We start from the raw sequence: 23,511 nt of genomic DNA, 5'->3' as shown, positions 1-23,511 counted from the left end.
TCCCAATCCCTGCTTGCTCCAACTCTACCAGGCATTTAAATATGGCTGCTGCTGTGTGTACGGCTACGGCAAGACAATTGAATTCGTCAATTGTTGATCGGACAAAACTAAGAAAATGCTAATCCAGCAACTGGCTCAGCCAATTGTATACAGACAGCAGCCAGCTGTTTAAAACCAGGTACAAAACGATCACCTTGTTTAACACACAGTATTTTGTTTTTCCAACCGGCTTTTTTAAAAGTCAACCCAGACTTTACATTGTGGTAATGAAATTGTTGCTTTGAAAACAAGCAAAACTGTAAATCTCCTTTGACAAAGCACAGTGCTTCAAACAATTGCACCACAGCAAAGCACCTTGTGCGTAAAGGTGGCACATATTATAAACAAAATATTATTTTTAGTTTTATTTGTACCATATCTAATTTAGAGAATTATATTGTAGAACAGTATCTGTCTTTATTTTCCTTATGTTTAATCAAATTCTGTGAAGTGGTTGCCAAGATGTAGCGTTCATAGCCACTAAAAACCACATCTCCGAGAATACCATGTCTTCAGTTACTAGGCTGAAGTACACGAGAAAACTCCACCCAACAAAGCATTATCCAATCTATGGGTCGCCTTGTTACCTTTTACAGCCAATCTGAGTAAGAATTAAGAATATCTGAAAGCAATTCATTGTCGGCGCTGACGGCATTTGGTTGAAACGCGAAGACTGGCGTGAGAAACAGAAGAAACTGGAACCACCACATCGCAATTGCAGTAAGAAAGGTGCCTATAATATTAAACTACACAGTTTTATATTTTCTAATGTATGTATGCCCTTATTTTATTTCGCTGTGTTGTGAGCTTGTAAGCTATTCCACGGTGTTGTACATTTTAACAAGTTAACTGAGATGAAGAATTAAATGTTAAATATAGGACCCAAATAATGTAATTATTTCCAGAGTTGGTGTCAAACCACAAAAATGTGCCACAGAGCTGATAAAGAACCTTGTGCAGAACACTCTCTCTCTCTCTCTCTCTCTCTCTCTCTCTCTCTCTCTCTCTCTCTGCACTGGCTAGTTATACTTAATTGTAATCTCACTCATATTCCCTCATACAATTCATTATTTTATCCAACTACTTTTGTAATCCCAGTTTTATTATCCTATTTAAATAATATTATCTTAACATATTGTTGCCTAATTGTAGGGTTTGAGTGGTGGTCGTGTTTACCACATCCTTGAGTCAACAGTCGTGTGTACCCTAAGGCATATGGAGCAGTTCAGAAAGGCAGGGAAGAGTCAAGAACAGAAATAAGGGAGAAGGAGACAAAGGCTGACAAAAGAAAGGAAAAAGCTAATAAGATAAGTCAGTCATTTACTAAGAGCGAGGCAGCTATACATATTACTCCAGGAGCAGTTATGCTGACAGATAAAGCAAATGGTCTGAGAACAGGTAACGTGAGGAGGAAGGGCTGATAGCAGGTAAGGTGATGAGAGGAAGAAGGGCTGAGAGCAGGTAGAGTGACGAGGAGGAAGGGCTGAGAGCAGGGAGAGTGACAAGGAGGAGGAAGGGCTGAGAGCAGGGAGAGTGACAAGGAGGAAGGGCTGAGAGCAGGTAGAGTGACAAGGAGGAGGAAGGGCTGAGAGCAGGCAGAGTGATGAGGAGGAAGGGCTGAGAGCAGGGAGTGACAAGAAGGGAAATGGTCAGCAAAGACACTCTAAAACCAGTTTGAGTACAGTGAGTCACTTTTGGTTGCATTAGATTTATGTCATTGTAGATGTTGCTGGGTTTTTAGTATGGAGCAGGGAGCTCAAACCAGTCAAAATTCGCCTACGCATACATACTGCCAATTTCTGAAAATCTAACGATTGTAACTCAGTAAAAGGGGGGTGAAATATAAACTAGAGACATAGGGGGAATAGAAAATATCATTTTTTATATCAGATTTTAGTCATTGTAAATGTTCCTGGGCTTTTAGTATGGAGCAGGAAGCTGAAAACAGGCAAAGTTCACCAATGCAACACACATAATGCCCATTTCAGAAAAATCGATTAATATCTCTGTTTTTTAGTCAGTAAAATACCAGAACAAAATTGCATTACCAGTTCCTTCAACTTTCTATGAGTCAGCAATTAAACAGCCTTTACTGTAAGTGTTTCCTAAACCCCCAAAGTTAGAAAGAAACTGGTGGTGTTACAGATGAACAGATCATAGTAGCTGTGGACTTTACATCTGCTTATTTTCTAAACATTTGTTATTTGGAGGAAACCATCTTGTTCAGTGCTCTGATAAAACGAGGGAAACAATATTATTTTAATTAAAAACTGAGGATGTTATAGTTTGTGCTCCTGAAAAATGACGATATGAGTAACCCCCCCCCCTCCACTATTAGAAACAACACATTAAGTAATGTGGTGTATTTTCTACAGTGACGTAACAGTGATCCAACCCATATTATTTCCTAATCTGTTTGGGTCTCTACTTTACATTTCACACCCCTTTGAGTGAGTTACAATCCTTAAATTCTTCAGAAATGGGCAGTATGTATGCTCCATAGGTGAATTTTGCCTGTTTTCAGCTCCACACTCCATACTAAAAACCTGGCAACATTTACAGTAACGTAAATCTGATGCAACCAAAAGTGTTTTCTATTTAGAAACTAACTCTAGTTCACATGCCACCCACCCTTTTATTAAGCTACTATCTTTAGATTTTTCAGAAATGGGAAGTATGTATTGTGTATAGGCTAATTTTGCCTGTTTTCGGCTCTCCACTCCATACTAAAAGCCCAGCAACATTTACAATGACGTAAATCTGATATAAAAAACTTTTTCTATACCCCCTATTTCTGTAGTTTACATTTCACCACCTTTTTATTGCGTTACTCCTCAGATTCTTTGTTATTTGTTTTTGTTATTCTGAGTTATTTGTTATATATTTAAAAAAAAAAAAAAATCTTTGATTATTTTTGAGCAGATGAGAAAGTACATATTATTCATATACCTAAACTACTTGTGTGTTTTTTATGTTTAATGTATGTACAAATGCTTTCCACAAGGGACGTCCATTTTGAAGTTAATGTGCACTGCTGTTATTAGAAGTTGCTTAGTGTTGCCAGCAGCTGTTGCTAGCTTCACACAGCCGTTTCTATTCATGCTTATGAATGTATAGATACATTCATAAGCATGAATAGAAAGATAACTTTCTAAAAGGTTACCATAGTAAAAGCATAGCAAAGTGCAATAAAACACAGAGCATGGTAAGCGGTGTAAAACCCAGAGAGGTATATGGTAAAGAATATTACAAAACATAGGAAACAGAGGTAAACTATGTTAAATGTGTAGCATAAGCATTGGAAAAGCATGAGAAAGCTGCAAAACTTTTGTGCAGATTTACCCTGGTAAACGTTTTTAGGTGTGTCATTATTGAATATGCTTGCTATTGATTCTGATACCTATTTAGTGACACTCTTCCCCTGGGTGTATTTTGTATTAATTTGTATCATTATTGTTTCACTGTATGGTTTAGTGTGTAAAAACACAATGTTTTATTCATTATTTTACAGCATGGATAGGTTTATGATTTCCATTACATGAGAGTATATGTTAAAACTTCATGCTGATTTGTACTTAGCTTTCGCCAAAATAAGCACCAACTAAGACGTAGCTTTACAGTAAACTAATGTGCATCTGCATCTCCATCCATTTGCTTTTCCTTCCATCTAATGATGTAGATATCCTTCTGCCTGGTGTTGGTGGCTTAAGTGTAATGCTGGCTCCAGGGATCAGCTTATTTTGCCTCCCCAGCTGTGATGCTGGCTCTGGGGATCAACCACAGTGCGGTCTCCCCAGCGCATCATCATGACAACTGTCTGGATTGAGCTAAGTACGATACATCTCTGGGGTCTACAAGTGGGCACCTTCCATCCTCTGTGTTTCGATGACTAGCCCACGACACCTCAAGAGGGCTCGACGGTGATTCTGGCATCCCGGCATCACCCACCTCCATCCCCCACTCAACTCAACCCAGCTTACTTACCCGTACATCAGCGTTTCTTTCTTTCTATAGTGCTTGAGATCCCCATGTAGAATCTTTCAGTTTCAACCACAGCTATTTGCTGCTCCTCTCTGCTGCTTCAGATAAGTTCTTTACTGTGCGACGCAACTCTTGGCCACTGAATCCGACATATCTGAGAAACCAAGTTGTAGAGTGTACCACAAATCCTCGACGACCCACCTGTACTGGGTAAACCTGGACTCTCCATCCTCGCTGTTCTGCTTTAGCAGCTAGTTGAACGTACCAAAGTTTCATCTATTCGTACACCTAATCCACAGAATCCCCCATGGCACTGTCAACTCTTACTAGGTGAACAAGGCGTGCTGATACAGACCACAAGACAATATCTGATCGAAGGTTAGTGGTGGCAAACTCAAGTGGAAAAATAAGCTGTTGATCAACATCTGCCAGCATTTTCCAATCTCTAGCAGCTTCCAGTTGTCCTGGGCGAGGCTTGGATTTAACACCTTTTCTTGGCGGTTGCTCTCCTGGGCAGAGGAATGTTGTCTTTGTGTGTAATGTTTTAATGGAACCAGAGATGGAGTCTCGAGACCTGGTCTAGGTCTCGAGATCATATTTTGAGGTCTTGGTCTTGATCTCGATCTCTGCATGTCTGGTCTTGGTCTTGATCTCGGTCTCGACATGTTGGTCTTGACATTACGCTTGATTATCTTATATACTCATTTTCACCCAAATTCACACACACTCATGGACATAAACATTTATTAATAACAAATATGGTTTAATTACAAAAATGTAAAATACACTGCCAGTATTTAACATCCTGTCATCATAGATCACACGCTAAGTTATCATGGGTAAAACCATAGCAACGAGCCACTGATTGGCTAGAGAGATGAGAGATTAGAAGACATGCCAATCCCGTACTAGCAAAAGTGAATATAAGGGGGACATTTCCTTTTCTGTTTATTTATTTTTCAGTAATATTTTGCTACGAAATTACCGATGTAGTCACGTAAAAAATTTACAGCAAATCTAAAAAAAATGCAGTTTAGTTTCGGTTTCTGTAGTAAATTTGACTTCTCAATTTCGAAATTGATGAGAAAACTAATAAATGGAAGGCAAAGTGCAAGCATTGCCACATAAAGGTCTCAGAAGTGTGCGGAACTTCTTCCTTTTTACATGTGTACAGCTTGTATGTAAAGCTAGTGAAGGCAATATTTACAGTTTAGAGTTTTAGACAAGCTCAGTGGTCAATCTCAGAAATAAATGTAGAGAAACATCAGCCCAATATGTTTTTTTTTTTTTTGTCACAAAGCTTTTATTGCTTTTATTGAGAACTCTGTGGATATGGACTTTTAATGGGAGTTGCTGTCTTCTTTCCCCTTCGCTGTGGTTTCTGTGGTTTTCCACTGGAGGAGATTTTTGTATGCAGTTGTCCCAAGATGAAGCACCCCGTGCTTAAAAAGTTTTTTTGAATAATTTTGTAGCGCCGGCATTCACACTGTTATAGAATATATATATATATATATATATATATATATATATATATATATATATATATATATATATATATATATATATATATTTAGCTCAAAGAGCCAGCTGCCCAACGTTTTGATATGTTGTACATATCTTTCTCAAGGGAGCCTGTGTTTGAATCAAAACATTGGAGGTATTTATAGGTGTTTGACAGCATGACAACTACTTGTTATTGTTTCTATTCAAATCCATGATTTATTCCTTACATGATGTAATGGTGTTCTATATGTGACATCACTTTTATTTATATCTTTATTTATATATATATATGACCAATACATTCAATTTTTGAGCAATGAAATGTTTAAAGCAGCAATTCTAATAGTTCATTTCAAGCAGAATGTATACAATACTGTAATCTGGTTATACCAGCGTCTTCTGCTAATCCACTGTGAAAATTGTATCATGTAAACACAATTATTCAGCCAATGCATAATTTTATATCATGCTTATATTAATAGTAGTAGTGATAATAATAATAATTTTTAAAGTGAATGTCTTGTATTGCTTTATTTCTAAAAGTCTAATGTGAAAGATTAAGTAATTTTTTTAAACACAATCCTATTTGTGTATGTGAAAACATGAGAATAGAATTATTGAAACCTATGAGCCATTGAATATTACTTTCTATATAGTTTACATATGTCTCGGTCTTGGTCTTGGTCTCAAAATTATGGTGTTGACTACTTCACTGGTGGCAACTTATTGGTCATGTTATGCTTGTCTTCCAATGCTAAGGCCAAACATCGCAACACCTGGTCATGGCACCAAGTAAACCGTCTTTGTCCAAGACCCACCTTACATCCTGTCAAAATGTGCCTTATTGTTGCAGGTGATGAACACAAAGAACATGAGGGATCCTCTCATACCCAGAGGTTTAGGTTCTGTGGTGATGGGAGAACATCATATGTTAACCTGATGAGGAAACTGATCCTGCTCTGTTCCATTGTTCATAGGTCTTGCCAGCTGATCTTGCATTGTTCCACGCTCTGCCATCTCATCCATTCTCCCTGCTTGACCTGGGGAATAGCCTTTACGAACCTCCTACATGCCTTGTGCCTTGTAGGAGGAGCTGAGACCAAGAACCCCTCTTCCATGCTGAACTTACCACTGATTCGAAGGGCAGCCGTTGCATCTTCCAAAGCTATCTTTGCCACCCACTTTCTTCCAGTTTTCAAGACAGGTGCTGCTTCCCTTATGCATTTGTCACATGACTCTACTAATGTAATTTCCAGTTGGACCTTAGCACACTTAAACTCCTCGGTTAGAGTAGAGACTGGTAGCTTCAGTATTGCTTTACCATAAAGTCCCACTCTGCTAAAGCAGCGTGGAATTCCCAACCATTTCCTGACGTACCTGAACTGATTAAAGCTTACAGCTTCTCTACTGTTGTCAAAGAAACCTCATACACAGTCAGTGGCCACAGCAGCCTCGACAGTAGACCAAACTGAAAGCACCAGAGTTTTAGTTTGCTCAGTAAATTGCTGATTGGTAGGTGGGATGTCTGAAGGAACTGACAGTCTCCTGCCTTTTTTAGTCTGTATGTGTTAGATGCTTTTAGTCTGCCTTTTTCTCACTGATGAATAACTTCTTTACAAATTTGAATGGGTCTTTATAAAAGTTAGTTCTCACACGCTCCTTTTTTTAGCGTTTCTGTAGGTGCTCAGCTCTGTGCAATATTGCAAGCTTATCTTTTATGACCATTTGTAACAGATTGAATCACACCTTCTGACTTTGTTCTGCTCTTCTCTGAGTGTCAATTACTAACTTGTCTGACATCACCACACAAGTCATGTCACGTTGGTGTCAGCAGTGGATGCAGGTACTCCGACATGCAGTTGAAAGTCTAACCTGGTGAGCCAGTCCGAGGGCAGACTTGAGGCTGGCATGGGAGAGTGTAGAGTGCTACAGGAGTAGGGGTCAGAGTTGGTAGGTGACACAATCAAATATGAAGACATAAGCCGGATACCAGCGCCTGCAAGGGAGCCCGCAATTTTGTACAGTGCCATCGGTGCTATGCTTCAGAGCAGGAGGCCCTGGGTTCGAGTCCCACCTCTGCCTGTGAGAAACCCCTGCTTGCAGGAACCGTTGTTCGCCACAATACAGTATAATGTAGATGTTAGCCTTCGCTTGTGAATTGCAGGACTTTGATACAAACCTTTTACAATGATATTGTAATCTGTGTTAAAGTAGTCTTTCAATAACCAAACCATGCATTCAGACTCTTAATTAAAACAGTTATTTTAAATGTTGTGGCAAATTCTTCTCATCAACTTTTATCAGTTTATATTAAACTGCAACAGTACTTATTCATGTACGTGTTGGTGATTAAACAATCAAACTGAACAAAATTGCCTTTTGTAAATTAATTTAGTTTTTACCTTTTTTTTATTTTTTGGTATCATGCTCCTTTCAAAAAACCTGGAATAATACACAATAAAATCATGACATAACAGTGATACAATACAGAATATAGTATGTTGTGCATAAGAAATACAGCATTTAAAAGCTCTTTCACTATTCATTTTGATCACATTAAGCAGATGATTCAATAAAGGGATGGGTTTTGTATTGGTTAAAGAGTAAAGGGAATAGTTTTTGATTTAAAAATGCAGCAGGATCGTAACTTGTAGAGATTGTTCTGTTTTGCTAGCAGAATACTGTAAAATGACCACATCAGATGTATGACAAACTTTGCAATTCATCTATAGCAATATTATTTTAAAATACCGTGAAATGGAATTAAAATACAAGTTACTCCTGTGTTTTATTCTATGCAATCATGCTAAGTTATATATGAATGAATGGACCTTTAGCGGAACTGAGTTTAAACTTTATGTAGGTTATGATATCTTAATATGCTTTGTGTCTCTGTATTCAAAAGGCCAGCACAGATGAACTAAAAGTAATTTAGTAGAACAATGTGGTACTACAGAAGCGAATAACAGTAATTGGATATGAATAAACTTTCCTATGATTTCATTTTGGCTAAATTCATTTTTTTTGCTGCATGTGCCTTCGTCTCTTTTTGTGATGCTTCTTCTCCTGCTGCAGATTTAGGCTTAGTGTGCCTGACGTTTGGCACAGAAACCCTCTTCTGGTGGCACGGCTCCCTTCTCCTCAGTGACAGACAACTCCTCATTTGGTGTCTCTTCTGTTGCCACAATCTCTTCCACGTGAGGCTTGACTTGCGATGTGGCTGTAAGAGACACTTCATATGAATGGAGGGGCTGCAAAAGACATTCCCATATATTTCCACATTGCACAATACAAGTATGAAAAAAAGTAATGTGTAATCCAAAATATATTTCACAGTACATAGTAGAGTGCCCTCTGTTGGTGCAAAAGAATATTGCAACTTGTGTGGCTGTAAAAAAACTGTTAATGAGTGTGATGTATACCTGATTATTTCATCTGATTTGATGTGTATGTAGGTGAGCACGTTGCAACCTGACCCCTACCACCCCCCCTGCCCTGCACACACATTTCCTACAAAAAAAAAATATGACTTGCATTTGAGAAATTGTACAGGGAGATGTTGATTCTTTCATTGAAATTTGTTAGTGAACTAGTTGGGGGAAGAGTAACACAGCAGTAAAAGTAAAAAACGTGTCAGTTTTTTTAGGGAACACAAAAAAGAAACAATGTCAAAATTACATAGCTGAAAGGACTGTGTTTTAAAATAAATAGGCTTCCATTTAGATGTACTGTAGTTGGTTTTGTTGGTACAGTACTATATTTTCAACAGAAGTAGTATTTTAATTCAGAACAATGATTCTGAAAATTTCACTTGTCAAGAGATGACTGTGCACGTGAACTGTAATACAGTACATACTTTTAAATGCGGTAAGTCTTGTAGCAGTATGTAAAATTCCCCATTAACGACCCGACAGCAAGTTAAATCTAAATGTTACCGATGCACAGAACTGCTTAAAACAGAAACGCAGTGCAATTTAGCAAAATATTAAAAAACAACAAGTCTCCAGAATTAAAACCCTATCCAGTTAGTATTCATAATTGCAGAATGTAGTTCTCGATAAGGCCCTAAACAACTAAAGATTGCAGCTTGAAAAATAAAAATGCACCACATTATCTAAAACTGTTTAATGATTAACTTTTACATTACACAGTCTTGTTTCATTCGCTTTGTTTTTGGAGGCAGCGTTGTGTAACTGCAGTGCACAATAAAGACAGACTGATTTGCCATCCCAGAAAAAAAAAAATGCAGGCTGTGATGGTTAAACATTGTAACATTGAAGAGATGGGCTTTGTATCAGAAAACTGGTGACGTAGTTGGAAATCGCGTGTGACAGGTAAATCCATTAATTTGTTATGTTATATATATATATATATATATATATATATATATATATATATATATATATATATATATATATATATATATATATAAAATGACATTGGGTAGAAGAATTCTAGGTCGGTTCTAGGCCTTCTAGGAACCGGGTTAACCGATTCCTGGAAAAGGTTAATTACATCATTTTTGCCCCTAGAGCACTACAAACTAATTCACACATGTTTGTGGCTGCAAGTCGAAATAATCCAGTTAGAAGTTCGTTTACGTCATAGCTGGAGTAGGGGAGAAGGGAAGGGAATGCAAGCCAGCTGACTGCATGCATTTCTATGTGTTCTGCTTTCACATTTTTTAAATGGTCGGTTTGATAAATAAACTTTGTTCAACAGTTTACCCTGCTGCTACATACTGTTTTATGGTAAATGTCCTTGAGTGGCCCAGTCAGAGCCCCGACCTAAATCCTATCAAATATTTGTGGCATGACTTGAAGATTGCTGTCCATCAACGCTCACCAAGGAACTTGACAGAGATTGAACAGTTTTGTAAAAAAGAATGGTCAAATATTGCCAAATTTATGTGTATAAAGTTGGTAGAGACCTATCCCAACAGCCTCACAGATGTAATTGATGCTAAAGGTGCTTCCACCAAATATTAACTCAGGGGGGTGGAGACTTATCCAATTATGATCTTTCAGTTTTGTATTTTTAATATATAATTTTTTTCTCAATAAAAAAACTTTTTTTGCCCTTAACAGTGTGGAGTATGGTGTGTAGATAAGTGGAAAAAATCCTCATCTTAATGCATGAAACTCTGAGGCACTGACACAACAAAATGTGAAAAAAGTTCAAGGGGGTATAGACTTTCTATAGGAACTGTGTGTGTGTGTGTGTGTATATATATATATATATATATATATATATATATATATATATATATATATATATATATATACACACACACACACACACACACACACACACACACACAAAGTTGTTTGCAGAAGTTTGCAGAGACTGGATGGTGCAAAGTACAGAAGAAGCCTTGAGGAAAACCTATTTGAGTCAGCCACAAAATCTATAGCAAGGCGAAAGTGAAGGGGACACTCACCAACCCACCTGGCCAGCGTGGTGTGTTATGGCCAACCCCCCCCCATGATGAAAGCACAGACAAAAACACGGTCCTCATTTCCCGGAGGCTGGATTGCTGGCGACCAAGGTAGGGGCCAGTTAGGCATGAAGGCAGAGGGTGCTAAGAATCACAGGGTTACGATTTTAGGCTATCACAGAACATTGACCTTGACCACATACAACTGCAGATCTCTTTCAGGTGAAGCAAGACTTCAAGAGTTGGAAGAAGAACTTGGAAGAATCAAGTTAGACATCGTAGGACTAAGCGAAGTACGGAGAAAAGACGAAGGACTACTAAAACTCAAGAGTGGACATCTTCTCTTCTACCGAGGCACTATAGAAGGATGAACAGGAGAAATTGTATTAATTGATCACAAGAGAGTCAGGAATAACATTGTAGAGATTGATAGCACGCCAGAGAGGTCCACAAGACTGATAGTGAACGTTTCAAGGAAGTATGAACTTCAGGTCATCCAAGTATATGCACCAAGAACAAGCTATTGGATGAAGAAGTCAAAGATTTTTATGAAGTACAAGAACTACACGAAAATGGGAAGAGCCACTATAGTTTCATCATCTGTGACTTAAATGCCAAAACAGGAGACCAGCAAGAATACGAGAATTTGGTCTGCAAATTTGGACATGGCGACAGGAACAAGAGGGGCGACTAGTGGAATTTGAAGAGAACAAGAACTTATTCATAATGAACACCTTCTTCCAGAAGAAACCTATCAGGAAATGGACATGGAGAAGACCCAGTGGAGTGAAGAATGAAATTGATTACAAACTCACCAACAAGAAGTACACCGTACAAGTACTAAAGCATTTTAACATAGGAAATGACCACAGACTTGTAAGATGCAAAATGCACCTAAACAGAGAGAACGAAACTCACAATGACGAAATCCAACACAATCAGCGTAAAAATGATCCCGAAGCAATGCCTGGTGTTTCAACTGGAACTGAAGAATAGATTCAGTGCTCTTCAAGATGAAGCAATCAAGGTAAACATAATCTATGAGGAGGTGATGCCAGTAATTGAAGAAACAGCAAAAAACATCACTGGAACACAGAGTACAAAATGCGACCAGAAAATCACGTAAGAGACAAAAGACCTCATAAGGAAAAGAAGGGAATTTAAACAAACAGCAGCTCTGAAGTCAAAGATTGAATACATTGAGCTCTGCAAGACAGTAAGAAAGCTCATTATTGAGAATATACTGTCATTCAACTGTGCTTGGTAGAAAAAACTGTTGAAGACAACCGAAGCTTGAAAGCAAAACAAAGACTAATCATTGGGGAAAAAACAGATTTTAGCAATCAAACAAAAGAACAGGACTGTGTAATGGGGTGTCCTCCCCTTGTGGATATTTATTTATATATCACCTGTCTTCTGTGTCATTCATACACAGTTTAGGAGCTATACATATTACAACATATAATAAAATAGCAACAATACAATGGGGAGTATTTCATTGATCAAAATAGAATTGTATCTTAATAAAGCCACAACTGCAACTAACTAACATCTCCAACACTCGAAGCTTCCAGCAAGTTTGAAGTGTATTTCAGTAACAACATATACATCTTCAGGGAGTAGCATTCTGTTGATTTGAATGGTGGTGGTATAAAGGTTTGCCACTGTTTATATCAACTAAATAGATTCCATGATGAATAATATCAAACTCAGGATTTTAATACTTGTGTTGGGCACCCAGATCTAGGAAACTTACCTTTATATTTGTTTCCCTTTTTAGAGCTGGCTGGAGTGTCAGGTTTGCTCTTGCCATCGGTAGTAATAGTTTCCAGAACGTGGCCAGCAGCATCAGCTACATACATTGCCATGCACATTTCTCCAATAGCCTGGGTAACTATGAGCTAGCAAAACAGAAACATCACTCAAGTTATGAACAAGTTAAATAACAGAAATGCATCAAGTGGTTTCTGACTATTGGCATCTTTCCCATTCCTTAAATAATATATGGACCCTTTCACTTTTTGTTTTTGTCTGTTGTCTAACTCGTTTTATAATATGTCTTATGCTATGCTGTGTTTAGTCTGATTATATTGAAATGCTATGAGTACAACATTTTTATTTGAATGTGAACTATGAAGAATGAAATACAGAACAAAAAAGGTACTGGAATGTTAAAAGAATTTTAAATGATCTAATGTCTATGAATCTTGTATAAACCTTGTACATATCAGTTTAAAATATTTAAATGCTATAGTTTAAATCAAGAGTTGTGTATTAATGTTCCTGGAGGAAATAATAACAAAGAAAAAAACAACAAAGAAATCGTGAAAATATTAGACTTCAAATGGAGGCTGAAATTAAACTACAATAGATGCAACTTCTTTTGTTCCTGGGGGAAACTGTTCTAATATGGAAGTGTGGGTAAATGCTATTTTATTTAATGGCTAATAGAAACTTAAAGCATTTATTATGCTACACTTGTTCATCTATGTCTTCTAATTGAAAGCAGCCATGTTGTGAGCAAAATTCAACATAATAAAACATAACTGCCATATCCAGCCATCCAACTTCCTGTAAAATGGTTATGATTGGTATTACTAGAGTACATTCACATTAGAGCATTCCAGAACATTCCATTAAGTAGGCCAGGATATACTGGAGCAGCTGCTTTAGGGATGCTGAAGGGTAAAAAATAAGGTTAACATTTCACAGCATGAAGCTCTTCATGATGTCTAAAATAATTATAGATGTTCAAAACACCACCAGGCACTGGCAAAATACCCCATAATCTGAATACCTTTGCACTCTTGCTACTTATTCACATACAAATATATAGACAGACACGTGTAAATATTTAGACAAAGATTAATACATACGTGTCAGGATGTGAGTCATGTAGAAGGAAGTGAAATGTCCGGACAGTAATACAGTTGTATAAACTTCTTAAAAGCAGAAGAAGAAGTAGAAGAAGAATCTTCACCCCCTATACCAGCAATGGTGTGGGAGTTACATGGCAGGTTACAGTCCCAAACACAAATACCAAACAAACAACATTCACATGCTGTAAATCCAATGGTGCATGGAAAAGTGCTACAATACAGGTGGTGGTTTTGTGCGGTGCAGTGTTATTCTGTGCTGTACAGGTGTAGTGGTAGTTGTGCTCTGGGATTCATGCCGGCTCCATGGCTGCAGCTGCCTTGCTTCAACTCATCTGTAAACACAAAACAATAACAAACACAGCGCTCCAGCACGTTAGTGCCTCAGCATAAAAGGCTGTACTCACGTAGCTGTGTTCACTTTGTATTTCCAAACTCCTCCCTTGACCAGCCCGGCGCCATGCTCTATCCAATCTTTATGTGCCCCACACAATGGTAGGGTGTCCATGTTAGGACATCTTCATACATCAGGTAAAAAAGGAGTCATTATGTGCTCCCTCCTCTGTAACTCCCTCCTCTGAATCCTCCTCTAAAACTCCCTCCTCCCTCCATCATGCGTCATTCTCCTTCCCACATCATTTTTGCTGGTATGGAGGGATCAGCCAATAAAGAACTGTTTCCGACTTTTCCGCGTTTTCATTGGTTGGGAGACCAGCTATGTAATTGAATGGAGCATAGCTAACTAAACACATTCACCTGAGAATGTTTGAGAGCTGAAAAAAGTAATAATAATAATAATAATAATAATAATAATAATAATAATAATAATAATAAGGTAAAGCTGACATTATCGTTTTATCTATAGCAAAATGACTCCATTACTGTACGTTAACATGTAGGCACAGCAAGTTTCGTTCGGGTTTTTTCGTAAAAAAATTTTTTTATGTGTAGGAACAAATTTTTTATAAAAGGAATACTTTCTATGTAATGAATTTTACAAAAAAAACGTTTTTTCGTATATATATATATATATATATAATATAGATATATATATATATATATATATTATATAGTGAACAAACACAATTTTTGCTACTAACTTTATGTGTATATTTTTAGTAGGTTCAATGAGATTTTTTTTTTTTTTTGTAACTAAAAAATCTGGCGAACCGCTTCAGCTCTCGGGGGAGTTTCAGTCGAGGGAGTTACAGAGGAGGGAGCACATAATGACTAATTTTTGCCTGATGTATTTTGCCTGATGTACAAAGATGTCCTAATATGGTACCATACTATGGATTTGTTTAGCAGTCTTGCAACTACGCACTTTCTCCAAAATGTCCAAGTTCCGGTTCTTACCATCGAGTCGGGCCGTCTCTGTGAAAGCGTACCATCAACCTTACTTGTGCCCTTCCTGGTCAGGAGATAGACTTGCAGCTCAGATTCCTTCTCGCCTCGTCACAACACATTACATACACACACAGAATGCTGTGAACCCAACTGTTTTAGCAAAAATGAGATGGTGTTGAAGTGGCAATGTAGTGAATAATGCAGAACAGTGTGTCAAGTTTAATTAGGAAGTATATAACACAGAGGTTAAAATACAGGTTTTATCTCTTAAAAGGTATGTAGGTGGAGGGTAAATGAAAACATGACTTTAATGCTAGGCTGAATAATCAACTAATCTTTATGATAATATCAGGACTGTAAATGTACAGTAATTTATGACTTTTACACAAATTACTCTAGAAAATAATGTCCTGATGATGTGTGGAAGGTAAGTAAAGCATGGAAATAGTTAAAATAATAATATAAAAAAAAATTCAGATAGTAGACCTATTAAAGAGTAAGTAGCGGGGTTCCGAAAAATATAGCATTACACGTTCCCAGGTGTTGCTACAACTGTTTAAATAACATACCTGTAATTTTTCTTTTCATTGTTAACATCCTGACAGCTTTTTACACTTACATTGGCTCTCAAAAGTATTCACCCCCCTTGGACTTTTCCACATTTTATGGTGTTACAACATGGAATCAGAATGGATTTAATTAGGAGTTTTTGCCACTGATCAACACAAAAGAGTCCATAATGTCAAAGTGAAAAATAAAATCTACAAATTGTTCTAAATTAATTACAAATGTAAACAGAAAATGATTGATTGCATCAGTATTCATCCCCTTTGCTATGACACACCTAAATAACCTCTGGTGCAACCAATTGTCTTTAGAAGTCACATAATAAGCTGGGGGTCAAGAAGAGCTACTTCCTGTAGTGACCCCTGAGCAACGTCTCTGACGGCCAAAAAGCTCTTCAAATCGAACTTACCATGCAATGCTTAAGCAAAGCAATGTTAATCTTCCAGCAGGACAATGACCCCAAACATACAGCCAAAGCCACACTGGAGTGGCTTTAAAAACAAAAAGGTCAATGTTCTGGAGTGGCCCAGTCAAAGGCCAGATCTCAATCTAATTGAGAATATGTGGAAAGAGTTGAAAATTGCTGTTCACCAAAGGTCCCCATCCAACTTTACGGAGCTTGAACAATTTTGCAAAGAAGAATGGGCAAAAATTGTAGTGTCCAGATGTGCAAAGCTGGCAGAGACTTATCCAGATAGATTCATGGCTGTAATTGCTGCCAAATATTTGGTAGTGCCTCTACCAAATATTGACTCAAGGGGGTGAATACTTATGCAATCAATTATTTTCTGTTTTGTATTTGTAATTAATTTAGAACAATCTGTAGATTTTATTTTTCACTTTGACATTATGGATTTTTTGTGTTGATCAGTGGCAAAGACTCCTAATTAAATCCATTTTGATTCCATGTTGTAACACAATAAAATGTGGAAAAATCCAAGGGGGATGAATACTTTTGAAAGCCACTGTATAACTTTGAAGACTGTTTCAAAGCTCTTTTCGAAACGGTTGCTCTAGTGCACTGATAGTGTAAGGATTATTGCCCACACTGTCAAACAGGTAACAAAGCAATAACGATCCATGATGTGGTACGGAAAAGAAAAGCCAGAGCACTTTTTTTTTTTTTTTTAATTGCCTTTCTTGCAGTGATTTAGACTTAGTGGACAGATCTCAAACCCCAGTGCACAAGAGCGGCCATTTTGAAAATAGCTTTGAAACAGACTTCAAAGTTCTAAGTGTAAAAAATTGTCAGTATATTAATAATGAGAAGATAAATTATAGGTACAGTATTTAGCAACACATGGGGACGTATTATGCTATATTTTTCCTAACCCCGCTACTTACTCTTTAAAACTGACTTTAGGGTTTATAACCTCAAAGCTGTCAGTGCTTTGCGAACTGAAAGATGAAGAATTGTACTAGATATAGGGCAATGACTTGTTAGTTGGTAGATGACAAATACATTTGTATTCAGCAATGTGAAGTTAGTGGGAAGACCTGCAGAAGGTGTTTTATTGAATATTGATTTGGGAATGTAGGGTGGTGTCCTATCTTTATCTATCATACAATCTCAATTTATTTATTCAGCAAGTGTAAAACTGATAATCTTTACACTTTCCAGAGCATACTGTATTCCAATTAAATAAATTGCTGTGTTTTATGAGTGGAGAGAAATTTAAAAATCACCACACTGTTTAATTTAGATTATAAAAGTTCTACAACTGAGCTTCGTTTTGTCACATTATTAACCCATTTGTGACTAACAGCCAATCTACCTAAATAATATACAATCAACACATTTTTATATTGTGATAATGAATCAAGTCAATGACAATCACGTTTTCAACATGTGTTGCTTACACATCATTTGAGTAAGGTTATGAGTAAGGGTATTCTAGCTGCCTTCTGGGGTGACCCTGAAAACTAAATGAGTTCTCTATACTGAACATTGTGAACATGCGAGCATTAGTGATTTTTTTTTTTTTTTAACTGATAATTACTGGATGCATGAATAGAATAAGCAGAAAATAAATGTATCTCTTCTGAATGATGTTGACTTTTTGATACTCGAGAGAAGTAGGAAGCCAAACTGTTTCCAGCTGGTTCCGTTTTAAAAGGGCTGCAAGTAATTAGAAAATAAACATGCCACACACCAGGGTGTTAAATAGGTCAAAGGAATTAATGTGAGGAGATTGGCACAGAATTAAACAGCTGCATTAAGTCTCCTGAATTTGAAATATTTGACTGTAGTAAGGGCTGGTATTTCTGTTTTACCATCAGGTTGTTAATGTGGATTAAGCTTTTAGAAGCTCTAATAAATGTGGAAACCAAAGTAATTATGGTCAGACCTTGAGTCAGACATGTTAAATGTGGTCCTCACACAAGCACAGCATTTTGCAGGATAGATCCTAGTAAAGTACTATAAAATCAGCCAACATACCATCCACAAAAAACTTCACAAGATATCTGGAAATAATCCATTCTGCTGCTTTACATTCCACAACGTACAAAACCAATGACCTTTCCCAACTGCATAATGTTTCTGACTGACAATAGACCGCTGTGATATAATTATACTTTTCCATTTGGGGCAACACAACTTTGAACATGAGACCATCCCTTTAAATGCTTTAAAGCTGTTCAGGGTGATGTGAATGTGAAAATTCTGTGCTTTCATTTTCTATTTAGAATAGAATCTAAATCAAAAGCCACATGGTGTGAGCACGAACAGTCCTTGAATCAGGATAACAATCTTTTGATGTATCCCAGTACTTTTGAAAAGCATTGATTTTGAACAACTTAATTGCCTTTCTTTAAAGAGCTAGTGTGCTTGCTAATGTGTTCCCAGTGTGGATAGTTTATCATAAGCTCTTGGCTGCAAATAACATAATCCAAGGAGGCATTTTAAAACTAAAGCTGTGTATGTTGGAGGAGGAATAACTTGTAAGGGAAGATTAGACAGATTAAGAGTGGGAGGGAGGGAGAAAAGGAACCAGATTGCAATAGTTTGACATTCAGCTGAATCTGGAAAAAAAAAGTGAATCTGTAGTTGCTAGAACCAAGTGTAACTCATTGTGATGGTTAAAGGTGTCAAGCTGTGACAAAGTGAAGAAAGACACAGGGAAACCAAATGGAGGTAGCGATGAAGGAGATGTGCACCATTTATTAGTCAATTTAAAGGTGGCTCCTAATACAGTGGCAATGTTATTATTGTGATGTTTTTCAGAGTTGATGTGATTGTAAATTAACTGTAACACATACAACATAATGACTGGTTAACGTCAACTCTACATGAACTAAAATTGCCTACATTGTAGATTTCTAATACACTCTAAATGTTTAATTTAACAGAGTCTTTTTAAATTTAAAACTACAGCACAAAACATAGTTTGTCTTCCACCTTGAAATCATTAAAACTTTCACTCACCTTCAACTGAATACCCAGCAGGCACAATAATTCCTTGCCTTGACTTGTAACAGTGTTTTAGTCACACCAAACTAAACATGACCAGGCCCAACAACCCACTGCATGTTTATGATCAGGCCTGTGAATCCACTGAATATTAAAACAGATTTCAGGTGTAAATGGAAGATCGGGGATGAAATAAAATTTTTCAATGAGATTATATCAATTGCCATTTTTAACCATCCACAAAAGGATCAGAAGCACAATTTTACCTGACAAGAAATGCCAGGTAAGTCCAAACCCAACATAGAGGCCTTCCTCAGACCAATTTATAGTTTGTGTTTCTACCACATTAATGGTTTCTAATTTTAATGAAAGATTTTACAGAAAAGTACCAGATTCGGATTAAAGAATATGTTGTCATTCTCAGACCATCTGTATTGAAGGGACATGGGGCAGTTTTTTCTGAAACACAAGCAAGAAGGCAAGTGCATTGCACAGTAGTCCAATACATCTACCAACATGCTTTTGTTTTATAAATACAGCCCCTGGTGAGTGAAAGCATTAGATAACACAGATTCTTAGCCTGTAGAGGCAAAAAATAAAACAAATAAAATAAAAGGTAGGCTACACACCATTATGTTTTATATTATGCTTGACTACTCGCTACTCTTTCTCTAGACTTTTATTTTTTCTTGTCTCCCTTCTTAGCCTCGGGAGCAGCTTTCTCCTCTTCACCATCTGGTATGAACACACTTACAGTGAAGTCACCGGTCTCAGTTCCATACTTGTTTTTCACCAGAATGCTGTATTTTCCGGAGTCTGCCGAGCTGACAGAGGTAATAGTGAAGCTGGCGAATTTCCCGGACTCAAATTTCAGGATGCAGTGGTCATCTCCCACCATCTGACGCTCATTCTTCAGCCATGTGACCTCGGGAACAGGGTCACCCCAGATGTTGCAAGTAAGGTTAAGGGACTTTAAAAAAATAAATGAATAAATGATGTTAACGATGCAGCACATTACAGATGTTCTGTTTATACATGTAACTACGATTTCATTTACAGAAAAACTACCTTTTGGTTTAAATCTTAACTGTAATATAGATATAATACCCAAACAAAAGCACAGATGCTCATCAATTATCATAATAAATGTAATTTATATCATAAGATAAAAACTGCTGTAGAATTTTGTTATATGGGTTTTTCTGGTTGGCGTAAGCCTTCCCAGTGGAAATACTGGTGGAAATGTAAGGTTGGCAGGGATGGGGTTAAATCTGCCAACAATCACATGTGTGGCCATTCCCCAGTTAGGTAAATGGGTGCTAACTGGGGAATGTCCACATGTATATAAGGGAGAGAAAAGGCCTTTTGAAGAGTGTGTTGTGAATGCTCAGCCTACAAGTGTGTATTGTTTTATTTTAATATTTTATTTTGGCTCTTGTTTATTTGTTCCTGTTTTTTTTTTTGTGTTTAATAAACGTGCTCATCAGCGCTTAAACTCCCTCTGGGTTTGCTTTCCTGCCATTGACCAGCCTTGACCACAACGCTACCCTGCTACAGTTTCACAGAAGCTTGCTACCGGTACTAAGATTAATGCTAATCAGGGTCTATGAAACCAGATGTGCAAGTATATTCAATGCAACCTCAGTGCAAACAACACATTATGAGAGTAGAGTGTTTGCCTCAGTAGTCTGAGTAATTGAGTACCTACAGTACTGTCCTGTTCTAGAGACAGAATCAATTGATTTTCTATTGTTAATGCATCAGTGTAGTTTAACTGATACAACCCACACTCTTTTTTTCTTGTCTTAACAGTGTACACAAGCCCCAAAACTGTCAAGATTAGTTACTTTACTTACACAATAACTGATAAAGAAATAGTGCAGGGGATTTGGGGGTTTTAAATAAATAAGATAGATAGATAGATAGATAGATAGATAGACAGAGATAGATAGATAGATTACTTCTTACAGAATATAAAACTGAGGCACTGTAATATATTAAGCATGCCAACTTCTGCTGTTCCCAAATTTCCTGTAAAGAAGAGGAAAATACTGGTTTGTGACACTTATAGTTTACCTTGCCCTCCTGGATTGTGACCACATCAGGCAGACCACCAACCACTCGAGCACGGTCTGAAAAGAAAGGCACAATAAATAATCTACTCAGGAAATGCAATTTGCTGTGTAAGACAAGGCCTTATCAGCTATGAATTGTGAATGAGTGGCTGTAAAATGAAAGCATGCATGTTTTAAATTAAGTCTGTGACTAACGCAGTGTGTTGGTACATTACTCTAAATGCATTAACTATTAGTAACAAAAATGTTTAACAGATGTACTTACTTCTTTCTGCAATTGCAGCTTGCCTGTGGGGGAAAGGAAAAGGTCAAAGTTATAACCAGATACAAAAATGTCTTATTGTATACAAAATATATTTAAAATTACAAGCTTGCATAAAAATAGCTTTCTTTGAAACACTGCTTTTTTAAACAGTAAGTTAGTTACAGATTACTTTGAGATTATAACCTTGGAATTCTGCTTTAAACAAAAAAACTTTGTTTGAAATCTTCAGAATTTAAGGAAGCTGACGATGTAAACAAAACACCAGCACCGTTTTAGAGAAATGTGACCTTTCAACCAATAAACCTTTTTTCAGGAAACAAGTCATACATCAAAGTGTAAAGTAACTACTCTACTCTCCAGAGACATTTCCTGGAGACCAATTTGGACCAGTTTCAATATACAACTCTATGGTATGCCTTAAGTATTTCCATATGTTTTCTTGTTTGGGTGGTTGCTTGACTCGATGAAAACTGGTGCCTTAAAAAGTGTGAAAGCTTTGTTGTAATCATTTGCATTATAAAATAGTACTGCACATGTAATCATGTGCAGCGTTCATGAAAGTTACAATGTTTGAATAATTTACTAATTTAACAGAGTTTTTAAAAAGTGTAACAGGCAGTGTTGTGTGATGCACTGCCGTTACAGATTCTGGGATCGATTACACTCTGAAATAATGCAACTGTGTGATAAACATGAATAAAGTAACTCCAAGTGTACTGTCTCTTTGCAGATGTCCCTTGGCAGCGATGTTAGGTCAGAGGTCAGATATGACCATGATCATTAGAAGCACTACCTTCAATGGTTTCTGAACTTTGCAAAAAATGAAAAGTTACATTTCTCTTGTACAACACCAACAATCGTGCTTGACTTGGGGAATCACAGAATAAATATGTTTGCCGAGTATGAAGCCAGTATCTGTAGGTGTTATCATCCAGAAATCAATGGCAGCCATCTTAACTGTATTTAGATTTTGTAAAATTTTGCATTACATTTTGTTGGTGGAAACTAAATGTATGCAATTAGAAAGGCAAGTATTATTTAAACAAGAGAAATGGTAAAAATAGTTTTAAAATGATTGCACACTTACTTAAGCCTTTGGAATTCTGCATAAGCGTCATCAAATGCTGCAATGAAATTGATAAATATTATTATTATAAAGACTGAAACACTACAAGAAAAAAAATGTTTTATATTTTAAACCTTTAGAACTACATTCACTTCATAGATGCAAGTTGTATTCAGATTTTGAAAACTCACAAAAAATATTTTAAGGTTTTCTGACATAATTTATCATTATCTTTACACAGCAGGAGGCGGGTGGGCATAAAGTATTCTCACCTTGTCCAGACACATCCACTGCTTTCTGGAGTCCGCCTTTACCATCAAAGATTTCAATTGCGTATTTGCCCTTATCTTTCTCAGTGGGCTCATTAATCTGTAACCACAGCTGCTCGCCAGTCACACCACACTTAACTCTGTCTGTGTAAGAAATCTTTGATTCTCTGCAGAAAAAAAAAAAACAAATATAAAACACAATTTCATTATTCTTCACTCTTTTTTCACATGAAATATGTTTTAAACTCTACATTACTGATTTTTTGAAGTTACAAAAATGTAATATCTTTATAAAGATGGTCCATTTACCCGTAATTACCCTTAATTGTCTTAAATGTGAACTTTCTCTTAGGAACCACGTGATCTGAAAAAGCTTTTAATCTATTCCCTCTTTCTACCTGTAGGCCTCTGCAATGCTGTTGTGTCTCTTTACTAGCTCTTACAGCAAATTCTGTACCATTTCAATTAATAAGTAAACTCCGTACTTATGATGCCAGCTGACTCGAAGTTCCTCAGTGTAATAAGTGACAAAGGAATACAGCCTGATTCCATCTTCAGTGCTCTGGATTTTCAGATCTGTGGCAGACTCAGCTGTAATGAACAAACATTGGCTACTGAAGGGTTTGTTTTGTTTTGATTATCTGAATCTGGAAAAATGAATTCCACATGCGGTT

General features: G+C 37.0%; 1 protein-coding gene across 4 annotated transcripts in view; it reads right to left on the bottom strand.

Annotated features, from left to right (window-relative positions):
- Positions 1 to 7,913: 7,913 nt before the first annotated feature.
- LOC121314488 (myomesin-2-like) overlaps positions 7,914 to 23,511 on the bottom strand; it is a 51,426-nt gene continuing 35,828 nt past the window's right edge. For 2 of the 4 annotated variants that reach the window (XM_041247836.1, XM_041247837.1), the window contains 8 exons: positions 23,323 to 23,428; positions 22,841 to 23,004; positions 22,590 to 22,626; positions 21,503 to 21,525; positions 21,239 to 21,294; positions 19,917 to 20,132; positions 12,717 to 12,861; positions 7,914 to 8,743 (listed from right to left, as the gene is read on the bottom strand). In XM_041247836.1, the coding sequence (XP_041103770.1) occupies positions 8,607 to 8,743; positions 12,717 to 12,861; positions 19,917 to 20,132; positions 21,239 to 21,294; positions 21,503 to 21,525; positions 22,590 to 22,626; positions 22,841 to 23,004; positions 23,323 to 23,428 (884 nt within the window). In that variant the 3' untranslated portion in view covers positions 7,914 to 8,606. Of the gene's footprint in view, positions 8,744 to 12,716; positions 12,862 to 18,881; positions 20,133 to 21,238; positions 21,295 to 21,502; positions 21,526 to 22,589; positions 22,627 to 22,840; positions 23,005 to 23,322; positions 23,429 to 23,511 lie in introns of those variants that run through there. The other 2 variants (XM_041247838.1, XM_041247839.1) reach the window with 1 other exon arrangement.

Source organism: Polyodon spathula, chromosome 4 (genome assembly GCF_017654505.1).
Source record: "Polyodon spathula isolate WHYD16114869_AA chromosome 4, ASM1765450v1, whole genome shotgun sequence".
Classification (NCBI taxonomy): Eukaryota; Metazoa; Chordata; class Actinopteri; order Acipenseriformes; family Polyodontidae; genus Polyodon; species Polyodon spathula.
The sequence above is the reverse complement of the archived record's forward strand: the minus strand, read 5'-3'. Positions and strand labels throughout refer to the sequence as shown.